The sequence below is a fragment of the Scyliorhinus torazame genome, chromosome 12 (assembly GCF_047496885.1).
Source record: "Scyliorhinus torazame isolate Kashiwa2021f chromosome 12, sScyTor2.1, whole genome shotgun sequence".
In the NCBI taxonomy this organism is placed as follows: domain Eukaryota; kingdom Metazoa; phylum Chordata; class Chondrichthyes; order Carcharhiniformes; family Scyliorhinidae; genus Scyliorhinus; species Scyliorhinus torazame.
In genome coordinates, this window is record NC_092718.1 from 69,103,048 (window position 1) to 69,118,667 (window position 15,620).

At 52.6% G+C, this 15,620-nt stretch overlaps 1 protein-coding gene across 1 annotated transcript in view; it reads right to left on the reverse strand.

Annotated features, from left to right (window-relative positions):
• The window catches only part of LOC140387054 (nephrin-like), a 327,816-nt gene that overhangs the window by 229,331 nt on the left and 82,865 nt on the right, over window positions 1-15,620 (reverse strand). The window contains exons 3-4 of the mRNA XM_072470065.1: window positions 6,317-6,446; window positions 2,841-3,013 (exon numbers count right to left, since the gene is read on the reverse strand). Of these exons, the coding sequence (XP_072326166.1) occupies window positions 2,841-3,013; window positions 6,317-6,446 (303 nt within the window). The remainder of the gene's footprint in view (window positions 1-2,840; window positions 3,014-6,316; window positions 6,447-15,620) is intronic.

Consider the following 15,620-nt stretch of genomic DNA (forward strand, 5'->3'; position numbering starts at 1 on the left):
AGTGAGCAGTGGGTGAGCAGTGCGTGAGTGAGCAGTGGGTGAGTGAGCAGTGGGTGAGTGAGCAGTGAGTGAGTGATCAGTGGGTTAATGAGCATTGGGTGAGTGAGCAGTGAGTGAGTGAGCAGTGAGTGAGTGAGCAGTGGGTGAGCAGTGCGTGAGTGAGCAGTGGGTGAGTGAGCAGTGGGTGAGTGAGCAGTGGGTGAGTGAGCAGTGAGTGAGTGAGCAGTGGGTAAGTGAGCAGTGGGTGAGTGAGCAGTGAGTGAGTGAGCAGTGGGTGAGTGAGCATTCTTTGAGTGAGCAGTGAGTGAGTGAGCATTCAGTGAGTGAGCATTGAGTGAGTGAGCAGTGAGTGAGTGAGCAGTGAGTGAGCAGTGAGTGAGTGAGCAGTGGGTGAGTGAGCAGTGAGTGAGTGTGCAGTGAGTGAGTGAGCAGTGAGTGAGCAGTGTGTGAGTGAGCAGTGGGTGAGTGAGCTGTGTGTGAGTGAGCAGTGTGTGAGTGAGGAGTGAGTGAGTGAGCAGTGCGTGAATGAGCAGTGGGTGTGTGAGCAGTTGGTGAGTGAGCAGTGGGTGAGTGAGCAGTGGGCGAGTGAGCAGTGGGTGAATGAGCAGTGGGTGTGTGAGTAGTGAGTGAGTGAGCAGTGAGTGAGTGAGCAGTGAGTGAGTGAGCAGTGGGTGAGTGAGCAGTGAGTAAGTGAGCAGTGAGTGAGTGAGCAGTGGGTGAGTGAGCATTGAGTGAGTGAGCAGTGGGTGAGTGAGCAGTGTGTGAGTGAGCAGTGTGTGAGTGAGCAGTGAGTGAGTGAGCAGTGAGTGAGTGAGCAGTGGGTGAGTGAGCAGTGGGTGAGTGAGCAGTGGGTGAGTGAGCAGTGAGTCAGTGAGCAGTGGGTGAGTGAGCAGTGGGTGAGTGAGCAGTGGGTGAGTGAGCAGTGTGTGAGTGAGCAGTGGGTGAGTGAGCAGTGGGTGAGTGAGCAGTGGGTGAGTGAGCAGTTGGTGAGTGAGCAGTGAGTGAGCAGTGAGTGAGTGAGAGGTGGGTGAGTGAACAGTGAGTGAGCAGTGGGTGAGTGAGCAGTGGGTGAGTGAGCAGTGGGTGAGTGAGCAGTGGGTGAGTGAGCAGTGAGTGAGCAGTGAGTGAGTGAGCAGTGGGTGAGTGAGCAGTGAGTGAGTGAGCAGTGAGTGAGTGAGCAGTGGGTGAGTGAGCAGTGGGTGAGTGAGCAGTTGGTGAGTGAGCAGTGAGTGAGCTGTGGGTGAGTGAGCAGTGGTTGAGTGAGCAGTGAGTGAGCAGTGGGTGAGTGAGCAGTGGGTGAGCAGTGGGTGAGTGGGCAGTGAGTGAGCAGTGGGAGAGTGAGCAGTGAGTGAGTGAGCAGTGGGTGAGTGAGCAGTGGGTGAGCTGTGAGTGAGTGAGCAGTGGGTGAGTGAGCAGTGGGTGACTGAGCAGTGGGTGAGTGAGCAGTGAGTGAGCAGTGAGTGAGTGAGCAGTGAGTGAGTCAGCAGTGAGTGAGCAGTGAGTGAGTGAGCAGTGGGTGAGTGAGCAATGGGTGAGTGAGCAGTGGGTGAGTGAGCAGTGAGTGAGCAGTGGGTGAGTGAGCAGTGAGTGAGCAGTGAGTGAGTGAGCAGTGAGTGAATGAGTGAGTGAGCAGTGAGTGAGTGAGCAGTGAGTGAGTGAGCAGTGAGTGAGCAGTGGGTGAGTGAGAAGTGGGTGAGTGAGCAGTGGGTGTGTTAGCAGTGGGTGAGCAGTGAGTGAGTGAGCAGTGAGTGAGTGAGCAGTGAGTGAGTGAGCAGTGGGTGAGTGAGCAGTGAGTGAATGAGCAGTGAGTGAGTGAGCAGTGGGTGAGTGATCAGTGGGTTAATGAGCATTGGGTGAGTGAGCAGTGAGTGAGTGAGCAGTGGGTGAGTGAGCAGTGCGTGAGTGAGCAGTGGGTGAGTGAGCAGTGGGTGAGTGAGCAGTGGGTGAGTGAGCAGTGAGTGAGTGAGCAGTGGGTGAGTGAGCATTCTTTGAGTGAGCAGTGAGTGAGTGAGCATTGAGTGAGTGAGCAGTGAGTGAGTGAGCAGTGAGTGAGTGAGCAGTGAGTGAGTGAGCAGTGGGTGAGTGAGCAGTGAGTGAGTGTGCAGTGAGTCAGCAGTGAGTGAGTGAGCAGTGAGTGTTGAGTGAGTGAGCAGTGAGTGAATGAGCAGTGATTGAGTTAGCAATGTTTGAGTGAGCAATGAGTGAGTGAGCAGTGAGTGAATGAGCAGTGATTGAGTGAGCATTGAGTGAGCATTGAGTGAGTGAGCAATGTTTGAGTTAGCAATGTTTGAGTGAGCAATGAGTGAGTGAGCAGTGAGTGAGTGAGCGTTCAGTGAGTGAGCATTGAGTGAGTGAGCAATGTTTGAGTGAGCAATGTTTGAGTGAGCAATGAGTGAGTGATCAGTGAGTGAGTGAGAAGTGAGTGAGTGAGCATTGAGTGAGTGAGCAGTGAGTGAGCGTTGAGTGTGAGCATTGAGTGAGTGAGCGTTGCGTGAGTGAGCGTTGAGTGTGTGAGCTTTGAGTGAGTGAGTGAGCAGTGAGTGAGTGAGCAGTGAGTGAGTAAGAAGTGAGTGAGTGAGCAGTGAGTGAGTGAGCAGTGAGTGAGTAAGAAGTGAGTGAGTGAGCTGTGAGAGTGAGCACTGAGTGAGTAAGAAGTGAGTGAGTGAGAAGTGAGTGAGTGAGCAGTGAAGGAGTGAGCATTGGGTAAGTGAGCATTGAGTGAGTGAGCAGTGGGTGAGTGAGCAGTGAGTGAGTGAGAAGTGAGTGAGTGAGCAGTGAGTGAGCGAGCATTGAGTGACTGACCATTCTTCCTCAACAAGCTGATTTAAGTTGTGTCTTACGCAGGACATTGAGTCGGAGGAAGGTGTTTCTAGCTTCATTCAGGATAAGGCAGTAGCCCTCACAGAAAACCCGTTGGCCATCGTCCGAGGACATTGCGATGACCGACAGCTCTGCTCTGATTGAGTGCCCTCCGTATTCCGCGTTCCGTATTTTCACCTGGTTAGACTCCATCCTAAATTAGATTATCGGAGAGAAAGTTTGGTGATCCAACCCAATCAACAAGTTAACCGAATATCCCCCACATTCATTGACAGAATTCTACTTTTGCTATACCAAGAAACAGTGCTGCACTGTCAGAGGGTCAGCACTGAGGGAGTGCTGCACTGTCAGAGGGTCAGCACTGAGGGGGTGCTGCACTGTCAGAGGGTCAGTACTGAGGGAGTGCTGCACTGTCAGAGGGTCAGTACTGAGGGGGTGCTGCACTGTCAGCGGGTCAGTACTGAGGGAGTGCTGCACTGTCAGACGGTCAGTACTGAGGGAGTGCTGCACTGTCAGACGGTCAGTACTGAGGGAGTGCTGCACTGTCAGAGGGACAGTACTGAGGGAGTGCTGCACTGTCAGAGGGTCAGTACTGAGGGAGTGCTGCACTGTCAGGGGGTCAGTACTGAGGGAGTGCTGCACTGTCAGAGGGTCAGTACTGAGGGAGTGCTGCACAGTCAGAGGGTCAGCACTGAGGAACTGCTGCACAGTCAGAGGGTCAGCACTGAGGGAGTGCTGCTCTGTCAGAGGGTCAGTACTGAGGGAGTGCTGCACAGTCAGCGGGTCAGCACTGAGGGAGTGCTGCACAGTCAGAGGGTCAGTACTGAGGGAGTGCTGCACTGTCAGAAGGTCAGTACTGAGGGAGTGCTGCACTGTCAGAGGGTCAGTACTGGGGGAGTGCTGCACTGTCAGAGGGTCAGTACTGGGGGAGTGCTGCAATGTCAGAGGGTCAGTACTGAGGGAGTGCTGCACTGTCAGCGGGTCAGTACTGAGGGAGTGCTGCACTGTCAGAGGGTCAGTACTGAGGGAGTGCTGCACTGTCAGCGGGTCAGTACTGAGGGAGTGCTGCACTGTCAGAAGGTCAGTACTGAGGGAGTGCTGCACAGTCAGAGGGTCAGCACTGACGGAGTGCTGCACTGTCAGAGGGTCAGTACTGAGGGAGTGCTGCACGAGCAGAGGGTCATCACTGAGGGAGTGCTGCTCTGTCAGAGGGTCAGTACTGAGGGAGTGCTGCACTGTCAGAGGGTCAGCACTGAGGGAGTGCTGCTCTGTCAGAGGGTCAGTACTGAGGGAGTGCTGCACTGTCAGAAGGTCAGTACTGAGGGAGTGCTGCACTGTCAGAGGGTCAGTACTGAGAAAGTGCTGTACTGCCGGAGGGAGAGTAGTCCGAGAGTTCCTCCTTGTCAGAGGGTCAGTGCTGAGGGAGTGTTGCAGTGTCAGACTGTCAGTACTGAGGGAGTGCTGCACAGTCAGAGGGTCAGCACTGAGGGAGTGCTGTAATGTCAGAGGGTCAGTACTGAGGGAGTGCTGCACTGTCAGAGGGTCAGTACTGAGGGAGTGCTGTAATGTCAGAGGGTCAGCACTGAGGGAGTGCTGTAATGTCAGAGGGTCAGTACTGAAGGGGTGCTGCACTGTCAGAGGGTCAGTACTGAGGGAGTGCTGCACTGTCAGAGGGTCAGTACTGAGGGAGTGCTGCACTGTCAGAAGGTCAGTACTGAGGGAGTGCTCCACAGTCAGAGGGTCAGCACTGAGGGAGTGCTGCACTGTCAGAGGGTCAGTACTGAGGGAGTGCTGTAATGTCAGAGGGTCAGTACTGAGGGAATGCTGCACTGTCAGAGGGTCAGCACTGAGGGAGGGCTGTAATGTCAGAGGGTCAGTACTGAGGGAGTGCTGCACTGTCAGAGGGTCAGTACTGAGGGAGTGCTGCACTGTCAGAGGGTCAGTACTGAGGGAGTGCTGCACTGTCAGAAGGTCAGTACTGAGGGAGTGCTCCACAGTCAGAGGGTCAGCACTGAGGGAGTGCTGCACTGTCAGAGGGTCAGCACTGAGGGAGTGCTGCACTTTCAGAGGGTCAGTACTGAGGGAGTGCTGCACGAGCAGAGGGTCAGCACTGAGGGAGTGCTGCTCTGTCAGAGGGTCAGTACTGAGGGAGTGCTGCACTGTCAGAGGGTCAGTATTGAGGGAGTGCTGCACTGTCAGAGGGTCAGTACTGAGGGAGTGCTGCGCTGTCAGAGGGTCAGTACTGAGGGAATGCTGTACTGGCAGAGGGTCAGTACTGAGGGAGTGCTGCACGAGCAGAGGGTCAGCACTGAGGGAGTGCTGCACTGTCAGAGGGTCAGTATTGAGGGAGTGCTGCACTGTCAGAGGGTCAGTACTGAGGAAGTGCTGCACTGCCGGAGGGAGAGTAGTGCGAGATTTCCTCCTTGTCAGAGGGTCAGTGCTAAGGGAGTGCTGCAGTGACAGAGGGTCAGTACTGAGGGAGTGCTGCACTGTCAGAGGGTCAGTACTGAGGGAGTGCTGCGCTGTCAGAGGGTCAGTACTGAGGGAGTGCTGTAATGTCAGAAGGTCAGTACTGAGGGAGTGATGCACTGTCAGAGGGTCAGTACTGAGGGAGTGCTGCACTGTCAGAGGGTCAGTACTGAGGGAGTGCTGCGCTGTCAGAGGGTCAGTACTGAAGGAGTGCTGTAATGTCAGAGGGTCAGTACTGAGGGAGTGCTGCACTGTCAGAGGGTCAGTACTGAGGGAGTGCTGTAATGTCAGAGGGTCAGTCCTGAGGAAGTGCTGCACTACCGTAGGGAGAGTAGTGCGAGAGTTCCTCCTTGTCAGAGGGTCAGTGCTGAGGGAGTGCTGCAGTGTCAGATGGTCAGTACTGAGGGAGTGCTGCACTGTCAGAGGGTCAGTACTGAGGGAATGCTGCACTGTCAGAGGGTCAGTGCTGAGGAAGTGCTGCACTGTCAGAGGGTCAGTAATGAGGGAGTGCTGCACTGTCAGAGGGTCAGTACTGAGGGAATGCTGCACTGTCAGAGGGTCAGTGCTGAGGAAGTGCTGCACTGTCAGAGGGTCAGTACTGAGGGAGTGCTGCACTGTCAGAGGGTCAGTGCTGAGGAAGTGCTGCACTGTCAGAGGGTCAGTACTGAGGGAGTGCTGCACTGTCAGAGGGTCAGTACTGAGAGAGTGCTGCACTGTCAGAGGGTCAGTACTGAGGGAGTGCTGCACAGTCAGAGGGTCAGTACTGAGGGAGTGCTGCACTGTCGGAAGGAGAGTGGTGCGAGAGTGCCTCCCTGTCAGAGGGTCAGTACTGAGGGAGTGCTGCACAGTCAGAGGGTCAGTACTGAGGGAGTGCTGCACTGTCGGAAGGAGAGTGGTGCGAGAGTGCCTCCCTGTCAGAGGGCCAGTACTGAGGGAGTACCACACTCTTGATGTGTCAGTAATGAATGAGCCCTTCACTGTTGGAGTTTAATATTTTTTGGCGTATTCCAATATCTCAGGTCCATACCTGACTCCATCTTTAATCCAGGTGACCTGTGCGACTGGATTCGAGCTTCCCACAGTGCAGGTGAGGGTGAGTATTTCCCCCTGGTGCAATTGATCAGCAGAAGCTGTGATCCTCATATCAATTGGAGCAACTGCAAGATTGAGGAATAGTTTAAGTATGAAGAGGGGAATGATATTAACCAATGTGATAAAGACCGGGCGCTGCATCTATGTGTCTCAAGTATCAGTTCCTCTACAGTCCATGTAAATGTGTGTGTGTGTCTCTCTCAGAGTCACCTTCCATAATATCGGTGTGTGTGTGTCTCTCAGTGTCAGCTCCTGTACGGTCTGTGTGTGTGTCTCAGTGTCAGCTCCTGTACGGTCTGTGGGTGTGTCTCAGTGTCAGCTCCTGTACGGTCTGTGTGTGTGTCTCAGTGTCAGTTCCTGTACGGTCTGTGTGTGTGTCTCAGTGTCAGCTCCTGTACGGTCTGTGTGTGTGTCTCAGTGTCAGCTCCTGTACGGTCTGTGTGTGTCTCTCACTGTCAGCTCCTGTACGGTCTGTGTGTGTCTCAATGTCAGTTCCTGTACGGTCTGTGTGTGTGTCTCAGTGTCAGCTCCTGTACGGTCTGTGTGTGTCTCAATGTCAGTTCCTGTATGGCCTGTGTCTGTGTCTCAGTGTCAGCTCTGTACAGTCTGTGTGTGTCTCAATGTCAGTTCCTGTATGGTCTGTGTGTGTGTCTCAGTGTCAGCTCCTGTACGGTCTGTGTCTGTGTCTCAGTGTCAGCTCCTGTACGGTCTGTGTGTGTGTCTCAGTGTCAGCTCCTGTACGGTCTGTGTGTGTCTCAATTTCAGTTCCTGTATGGTCTGTGTGTGTGTCTCAGTGTCAGCTCCTGTACGATCCGTGTGTGTCTCTCAGTGCCACCTCCTGTACGGTCTGTGTGTGTGTCTCAGTGTCAGCTCCTGTACGGTCTCTGTGTGTCTCAATGTAAGTTCCTGTACGGTCTGTGTGCGTGTCTCTCAGTGTCAGCTCCTGTACGGTCTGTGTGTGTCTCTCAGTTTCAGCTCCTGTACGGTCTGTGTGTGTCCCAATGTCAGTTCCTGTATGGTCTGTGTGTGTGTCTCAGTGTCAGCTCCTGTACGGTCTCTGTGTGTGTCTCAGTGTCAGCTCCTGTACGGTCTGTGTGTGTGTCTCAGTGTCAGCTCCTGTACGGTCTGTGGGTGTGTCTCAGTGTAAGCTCCTGTACGGTCTGTGTGTGTGTCTCAGTGTCAGTTCCTGTACGGTCTGTGTGTGTGTCTCAGTGTCAGCTCCTGTACGGTCTGTGTGTGTGTCTCAGTGTCAGCTCCTGTACGGTCTATGTGTGTGTCTCAATGTCAGTTCCTGTACGGTCTGTGTGCGTGTCTCTCAGTGTCAGCTCCTGTACGGTCTGTGTGTGTCTCTCACTGTCAGCTCCTGTACGGTCTGTGTGTGTCTCAATGTCAGTTCCTGTACGGTCTGTGTGTGTGTCTCAGTGTCAGGTCCTGTACGGTCTGTGTGTGTCTCAATGTCAGTTCCTGTATGGCCTGTGTCTGTGTCTCAGTGTCAGCTCTGTACAGTCTGTGTGTGTCTCAATGTCAGTTCCTGTATGGTCTGTGTGTGTGTCTCAGTGTCAGCTCCTGTACGATCCGTGTGTGTCTCTTAGTGCCACCTCCTGTACGGTCTGTGTGTGTGTCTCAGTGTCAGCTCCTGTACGGTCTCTGTGTGTCTCAATGTCAGTTCCTGTACGGTCTGTGTGCGTGTCTCTCAGTGTCAGCTCCTGTACGGTCTGTGTGTGTCTCTCAGTTTCAGCTCCTGTACGGTCTGTGTGTGTCCCAATGTCAGTTCCTGTATGGTCTGTGTGTGTGTCTCAGTGTCAGCTCCTGTACGGTCTCTGTGTGTGTCTCAGTGTCAGCTCCTGTACGGTCTGTGTGTGTGTCTCAGTGTCAGCTCCTGTACGGTCTGTGTGTGTCTCAGTGTCAGCTCCTGTTCGGTCTGTGTGTGTGTCTCAGTGTCAGCTCCTGTACGGTCTGTGTGTGTCTCTCAGTGTCAGCTCCTATACGGTCTGTGTGTGTCTCTCTCAGTGTCAGCTCCTGTACGGTCTGTGTGTGTGTCTCAGTGTCAGCTCCTGTACGGTCTGTGTGTGTGTCTCAGTGTCAGCTCCTGTACGGTCTGTGTGTGTCTCTCAGTTTCAGCTCTAGTACGGTCTGTGTGTGTCCCAATGTCAGTTCCTGTATGGTCTGTGTGTGTGTCTCAGTGTCAGCTCCTGTACGGTCTCTGTGTGTGTCTCAGTGTCAGCTCCTGTACGGTCTGTGTGTGTGCCTCAGTGTCAGCTCCTGTACGGTCTGTGTGTGTCTCAGTGTCAGCTCCTGTTCGGTCTGTGTGTGTGTCTCAGTGTCAGCTCCTGTACGGTCTGTGTGTGTGTCTCTCAGTGTCAGCTCCTGTACGGTCTGTGTGTGTGTCTCTCAGTGTCAGCTCCTGTACGGTCTGTGTGTGTGTCTCAGTGTCAGCTCCTGTACGGTCTGTGTGTGTGTCTCAGTGTCAGCTCCTGTACGGTCTGTGTGTGTGTCTCAGTGTCAGCTCCTGTACGGTCTGTGTGTGTGTCTCTAAGTGTCAGCTCCTGTACGGTCTGTGTGTGTGTCTCAGTGTCAGCTCCTGTATGGTCTGTGTGTGTCTCTCAGTGTCAGCTCCTATACGGTCTGTGTGTGTCTCTCTCAGTGTCAGCTCCTGTACGGTCTCTGTGTGTGTCTCAGTGTCAGCTCCTGTACGGTCTGTGTGTGTGTCCCAGTGCCAGCTCCTGTACGGGCTGTGTGTGTGTCTCTCAGTGTCAGCTCCTGTACGGTCTGTGTGTGTGTCTCAGTGTCAGCTCCTTTACGGTCTGTGTGTGTGTCTCAGTGTCAGCTCCTGTACGGTCTGTGTGTGTGCCTCTCAGTGTCAGCTCCTGTACGGTCTGTGTGTGTGTCCCTCAGTGTCAGCTCCTGTACGGTCTGTGTGTGTATCTCAGTGTCAGCTCCTGTACGGTCTGTGTGTGTGTGTCTCAATGTCAGCTCCTGTATGGTCTGTGTGTGTGTCTCAGTATCAGCTCCTATACAGTCCATGTAAATGTGTGTGTGTGTCTGTCTCAGAGTCACCTTCCATAATATCTGTGTGTGTGTGTCTCTCAGTGTCAGCTCCTGTACGGTCTGTGTGTGTGTCTCAGTGTCAGCTCCTGTACGGTCTGTGTGTGTGTCTCAGTGTCAGCTCCTGTACGGTCTGTGTGTATGTCTCAGTGTCAGTTCCTGTACGGTCTGTGTGTGTGTCTCAGTGTCAGCTCCTGTACGGTCTTTGTGTGTGTCTCAGTGTCAGCTCCTGTACGGTCTATGTGTGTGTCTCAATGTCAGTTCCTGTACGGCCTGTGTGCGTGTCTCTCAGTGTCAGCTCCTGTACGGTCTGTGTGTGTCTCTCACTGTCAGCTCCTGTACGGTCTGTGTGTGTCTCAATGTCAGTTCCTGTACGGTCTGTGTGTGTGTCTCAGTGTCAGCTCCTGTACGGTCTGTGTGTGTCTCAATGTCAGTTCCTGTATGGCCTGTGTCTGTGTCTCAGTGTCAGCTCCTGTACAGTCTGTGTGTGTCTCAATGTCAGTTCCTGTATGGTCTGTGTGTGTGTCTCAGTGTCAGCTCCTGTACGGTCTGTGTGTGTGTCTCAGTGTCAGCTCCTGTACGGTCTGTGTGTGTGTGTCTCAGTGTCAGCTCCTGTACGGTCTGTGTGTGTCTCAATGTCAGTTCCTGTATGGTCTGTGTGTGTGTCTCAGTGTCAGCTCCTGTACGATCCGTGTGTGTCTCTTAGTGCCACCTCCTGTACTGTCTTTGTGTGTGTCTCAGTGTCAGCTCCTGTACGCTCTGTGTGTGTGTCTCAGTGTCAGCTCCTGTACGGTCTCTGTGTGTCTCAATGTCAGTTCCTGTACGGTCTGTGTGCGTGTCTCTCAGTGTCAGCTCCTGTACGGTCTGTGTGTGTCTCTCAGTTTCAGCTCCTGTACGGTCTGTGTGTGTCCCAATGTCAGTTCCTGTATGGTCTGTGTGTGTGTCTCAGTGTCAGCTCCTGTACGGTCTCTGTGTGTGTCTCAGTGTCAGCTCCTGTACGGTCTGTGTGTGTGTCTCAGTGTCAGCTCTTGTACGGTCTGTGTGTGTCTCAGTGTCAGCTCCTGTTCGGTCTGTGTGTTTGTCTCAGTGTCAGCTCCTGTACGGTCTGTGTGTGTCTCTCAGTGTCAGCTCCTATACGGTCTGTGTGTATCTCTCTCAGTGTCAGCTCCTGTACGGTCTGTGTGTGTGTCTCAGTGTCAGCTCCTGTACGGTCTGTGTGTGTGTCTCAGTGTCAGCTCCTGTACGGTCTGTGTGTGTGTCTCAGTGTCAGCTCCTGTACGGTCTGTGTGTGTCTCTCAGTTTCAGCTCCTGTACGGTCTGTGTGTGTCCCAATGTCAGTTCCTGTATGGTCTGTGTGTGTGTCTCAGTGTCAGCTCCTGTACGGTCTCTGTGTGTGTCTCAGTGTCAACTCCTGTACGGCCTGTGTGTGTGTCTCAGTGTCAGCTCCTGTACGGTCTGTGTGTGTCTCAGTGTCAGCTCCTGTTCGGTCTGTGTGTGTGTCTCAGTGTCAGCTCCTGTACGGTCTGTGTGTGTCTCTCTCAGTGTCAGCTCCTGTACGGTCTGTGTGTGTGTCTCTCAGTGTCAGCTCCTGTACGGTCTGTGTGTTTGTCTCAGTGTCAGCTCCTGTACGGTCTGTGTGTGTGTCTCAGTGTCAGCTCCTGTATGTTCTGTGTGTGTGTCTCAGTGTCAGCTCCTGTATGGTCTGTGTGTGTCTCTCAGTGTCAGCTCCTGTACGGTCTATGTGTGTCTCTCAGTGTCAGCTCCTGTACAGTCTGTGTGTGTCTCAGTATCAGCTTCTGTACGGTCTGTGTGTGTGTCTCAGTGTCAGCTCCTGTACGGTCTGTGTGTGTATGTCTCAGTGTCAGCTCCTGTACGGTCTGTGTGTGTCTCAGTGTCAGCTCCTGTTTGGTCTGTGTGTGTTTCTCAGTGTCAGCTCCTGTACGGTCTGTGTGTGAGTGTGTCTCAGTGTCAGCTCCTGTACGTTCTGTGTGAGTGTGTCTCAGTGTCAGCCCCTGTACGGTCTGTGTGTGTGTGTCTCAATGTCAGCTCCTGTACGGTCTATGTGTGTGTCTCAGTGTCAGCTCCTGTGCGGTCTGTGTGTGTCTCTCAGTGTCAGCTCCTGTACGGTCTGTGTGTGTGTCTCAATGTCAGCTCCTGTACGGTCTGTGTGTGTGTCTCAGTGTCAGCTCCTGTACGGTCTGTGTGTGTGTCTCAGTGTCAGCTCCTGTACGGTCTGTGTGTGTGTCTCAGTTTCAGCTCCTGTACGGTCTGTGTGTGTGTCTCAATGTCAGCTCTGTACGGTCTGTGTGTGTGTCTCAGTGTCAGCTCCTGTAAGGTCTGTGTGTGTGTCTCAGTGTCAGCTCCTGTACGGTCTGTGTGTGTGTCTCAGTGTCAGCTCCTGTACGGTCTGTGTGTGTGTCTCAGTGTCAGCTCCTGTACGTTCTGTGTGTGTGTGTCTCTCAGTGTCAGTTCCTGTACGGTCTGTGTGTGTGTCTCAATGTCAGCTCCAGTACGGTCTGTGTGTGTGTCTCCGTGTCAGCTCCTGTACGGTCTGTGTGTGTGTCTCAATGTCAGCTCCTATACGTTCTGTGTGTGTGTGTCTCTCAGTGTCAGTTCCTGTACGGTCTGTGTGTGTGTCTCAATGTCAGCTCCAGTACGGTCTGTGTGTGTGTGTCTCAGTGTCAGCTCCTGTACGGTCTGTGTGTGTGTCTGAATGTCAGCTCCTGTACGGTCTGTGTGTGTGTCTCAGTGTCAGCTCCTGTATGGTCTGTGCGTGAGTGTGTCTCAGTGTCAGCTCCTGTACGGTCTGTGTGTGAGTGTGTCTCAGTGTCAGCTCCTGTCCAGTCTGTGTGTGTGTCTCAGTGTCAGCTCCTGTACGGTCTGTGTGTGTGTCTCAATGTCAGCTCCAGTACGGTCTGTGTGTGTGTGTCTCAATGTCAGCTCCTGTACGGTCTGTGTGTGTCTCTCAGTGTCAGCTCCTGTACGGTCTGTGTGTGTGTCTCAATGTCAGCTCCTGTACGGTCTGTGTGTGTGTCTCAGTGTCAGCTCCTGTACGGTCTGTGTGTGTGTCTCAATGTCAGCTCCAGTACGGTCTGTGTGTGTGTCTCAGTGTCAGCTCCTGTACGGTCTGTGTGTGTGTCTCAATGTCAGCTCCTGTACGGTCTGTGTGTGTGTCTCAGTGTCAACTCCTGTACGGTCTGTGTGTGTGTGTGTCTCAGTGTCAGCTCCTGTACGTTCTGTGTGTGTGTGTCTCAGTGTCAGCCCCTGTACGGTCTGTGTGTGTGTGTCTCAATGTCAGCTCCTGTACGGTCTGTGTGTGTCTCTCAGTGTCAGCTCCTGTACGGTCTGTGTGTGTGTCTCAATGTCAGCTCCAGTACGGTCTGTGTGTGTCTGTCTCAGTGTCAGCTCCTGTACGGTCTGTGTGTGTGTCTCAATGTCAGCTCCTGTACGGTCTGTGTGTGTGTCTCAAAGAACAAACAAAGAACAAAGAAATGTACAGCACAGGAACAGGCCCTTCGGCCCTCCAAGCCCGTGCCGACCATACTGCCCGACTAAACTACAATCTTCTACACTTCCTGGGTCCGTATCCTTCTATTCCCATCCTATTCATATATTTGTCAAGATGCCCCTTAAATGTCCCTATCGTCCCTGCTTCCACTACCTCCTCCGGTAGCGAGTTCCAGGCACCCACTACCCTCTGCGTAAAAAACTTGCCTCGTACATCTACTCTAAACCTTGCCCCTCTCACCTTAAACCTATGCCCCCTAGTAATTGACCCCTCTACCCTGGGGAAAAGCCTCTGACTATCCACTCTGTCTATGCCCCTCATAATTTTGTATACCTCTATCAGGTCGCCCCTCAACCTCCTTCGTTCCAGTGAGAACAAACCGAGTTTATCCCATCGCTCCTCATAGCTTATGCCCTCCATACCAGGCAACATTCTGGTAAATCTCTTCTGCACCCTCTCTAAAGCCTCCACATCCTTCTGGTAATGTGGCGACCAGAATTGAACACTCTACTCCAAGTGTGGCCTAACTAAGGTTCTATACAGCTGCAACATGACTTGCCAATTCTTATACTCAATGCCCCGGCCAATGAAGACAAGCATGCCGTATGCCTTCTTGACTACCTTCTCCACCTGTGTTGCCCCTTTCAATGACCTGTGGACCTGTACTCCTAGATCTCTTTGACTTTCAATACTCTTGAGGGTTCCACCATTCACTGTATATTCCCTAACTGCATTAGACCTTCCAAAATGCATTACCTCACATTTGTCCGGATTAAACTCCATCTGCCATCTCTCCGCCCAAGTCTCCAGACAATCTAAATCCTGCTGTATCCTCAGACAGTCCTCATCGCTATCCGCAATTCCACCAACCTTTGTGTCGTCTGCAAACTTACTAATCAGACCAGTTACATTTTCCTCCAAATCATTTATATATACTACAAACAGCAAAGGTCCCAACACTGATCCCTGTGGAACACCACTGGTCACAGCCCTCCAATTAGAAAAGCATCCCTCCATTGCTACCCTCTGCCTTCTATGGCCTAGCCAGTTCTGTATCCACCTTGCCAATTCACCCCTGATCCCGTGTGACTTCACCTTTTGTACTAGTCTACCATGAGGGACCTTGTCAAAGGCCTTACTGAAGTCCATATAGACAACATCTACTGCCCTACCTGCATCAATCATCTTAGTGACCTCCTCGAAAAACTCTATCAAGTTAGTGAGACACGACCTCCCCTTCACAAAACCGTGCTGCCTCTCACTAATACGTCCATTTGCTTCCAAATGGGAGTAGATCCTGTCTCGAAGAATTCTCTCCAGTAATTTCCCTACCACTGAAGTAAGGCTCACCGGCCTGTAGTTCCCGGGATTATCCTTGCTACCCTTCTTAAACAGAGGAACAACATTGGCTATTCTCCAGTCCTCCGGGGCATCCCCTGAAGACAGCGAGGATCCAAAGATTTCTGTCAAGGCCACAGCAATTTCCTCTCCAGCCTCCTTCAGTATTCTGGGGTAGATCCCATCAGACCCTGGGGACTTATCTACCTTAATATTTTTTAAGACACCCAACACCTCGTTTTTTGGATCACAATGTCACCCAGGCTATCTACACCCCCTTCTCCAGACTCAACATCTACCAATTCCTTCTCTTTGGTGAATACTGATGCAAAGTATTCATTTAGTACCTCGCCCATTTCCTCTGGCTCCGCACATAGATTCCCTTGCCTATCCTTCAGTGGGCCAACCCTTTCCCTGGCTACCCTCTTGCTTTTTATGTACGTGTAAAAAGCCTTGGGATTTTCCTTAACCCTATTTGCCAATGACTTTTCATGACCCCTTCTAGCCCTCCTGACTCCTTGCTTAAGTTCCTTCCTACTTTCCTTATATGCCACACAGGCTTCGTCTGTTCCCAGCCTTTTAGCCCTGACAAATGCCTCCTTTTTCTTTTTGACGAGGCCTACAATATCACTCGTCATCCAAGGTTCCCGAAAATTGCCGTATTTATCTTTCTTCCTCACAGGAACATGCCTGTCCTGTATTCCTTTCAACTGACACTTGAAAGCCTCCCACATGTCAGATGTTGATTTGCCCTCAAACATCCGCCCCCAATCTATGTTCTTCAGTGTCAGCTCCTGTACGGTCTGTGTGTGTGTCTCTCAGTGTCAGTTCCTGTACGGTCTGTGTGTGTGTCTCAGTGTTAGTTCCTGTACGGTCTGTGTGTGTCTCTCAGTGTCAGCTCCTGTACGGTCTGTGTGTGTGTCTCAATGTCAGCTCCTGTACGGTCTGTGTGTGTGTCTCAGTGTCAGCTCATGTACGGTCTGTGTGTGTGTCTCAGTGCCAGCTCCTGTTCGGTCTGTGTGTGTCTCAGTGTCAGCTCCTATACGGTCTGTGTGTGTGTCTCAGTGTCAGCTCTTGTATGGTCTGTGTGTGTGTCTCAGTGTCAGCTCCTGTATGGTCTCTGTGTGTCTCTCAGTGTCAGCTCCGCTACGGTCTGTGTGTGTATCTCAATGTCAGCTCCAGTACGGTCTGTGTGTGGCTGTCTCAGTGTCAGCTCCTGTACGGTCTGTGTGTGTGTCTAAATGTCAGCTCCTGTACGGTCTGTGTGTGCGTCTCAGTGTCAGCTCCTGTACGGTCTGTGTGTGTGTCTCTCAGTGTCAGTTCCTGTACGGTCTGTGTGTGTGTCTCA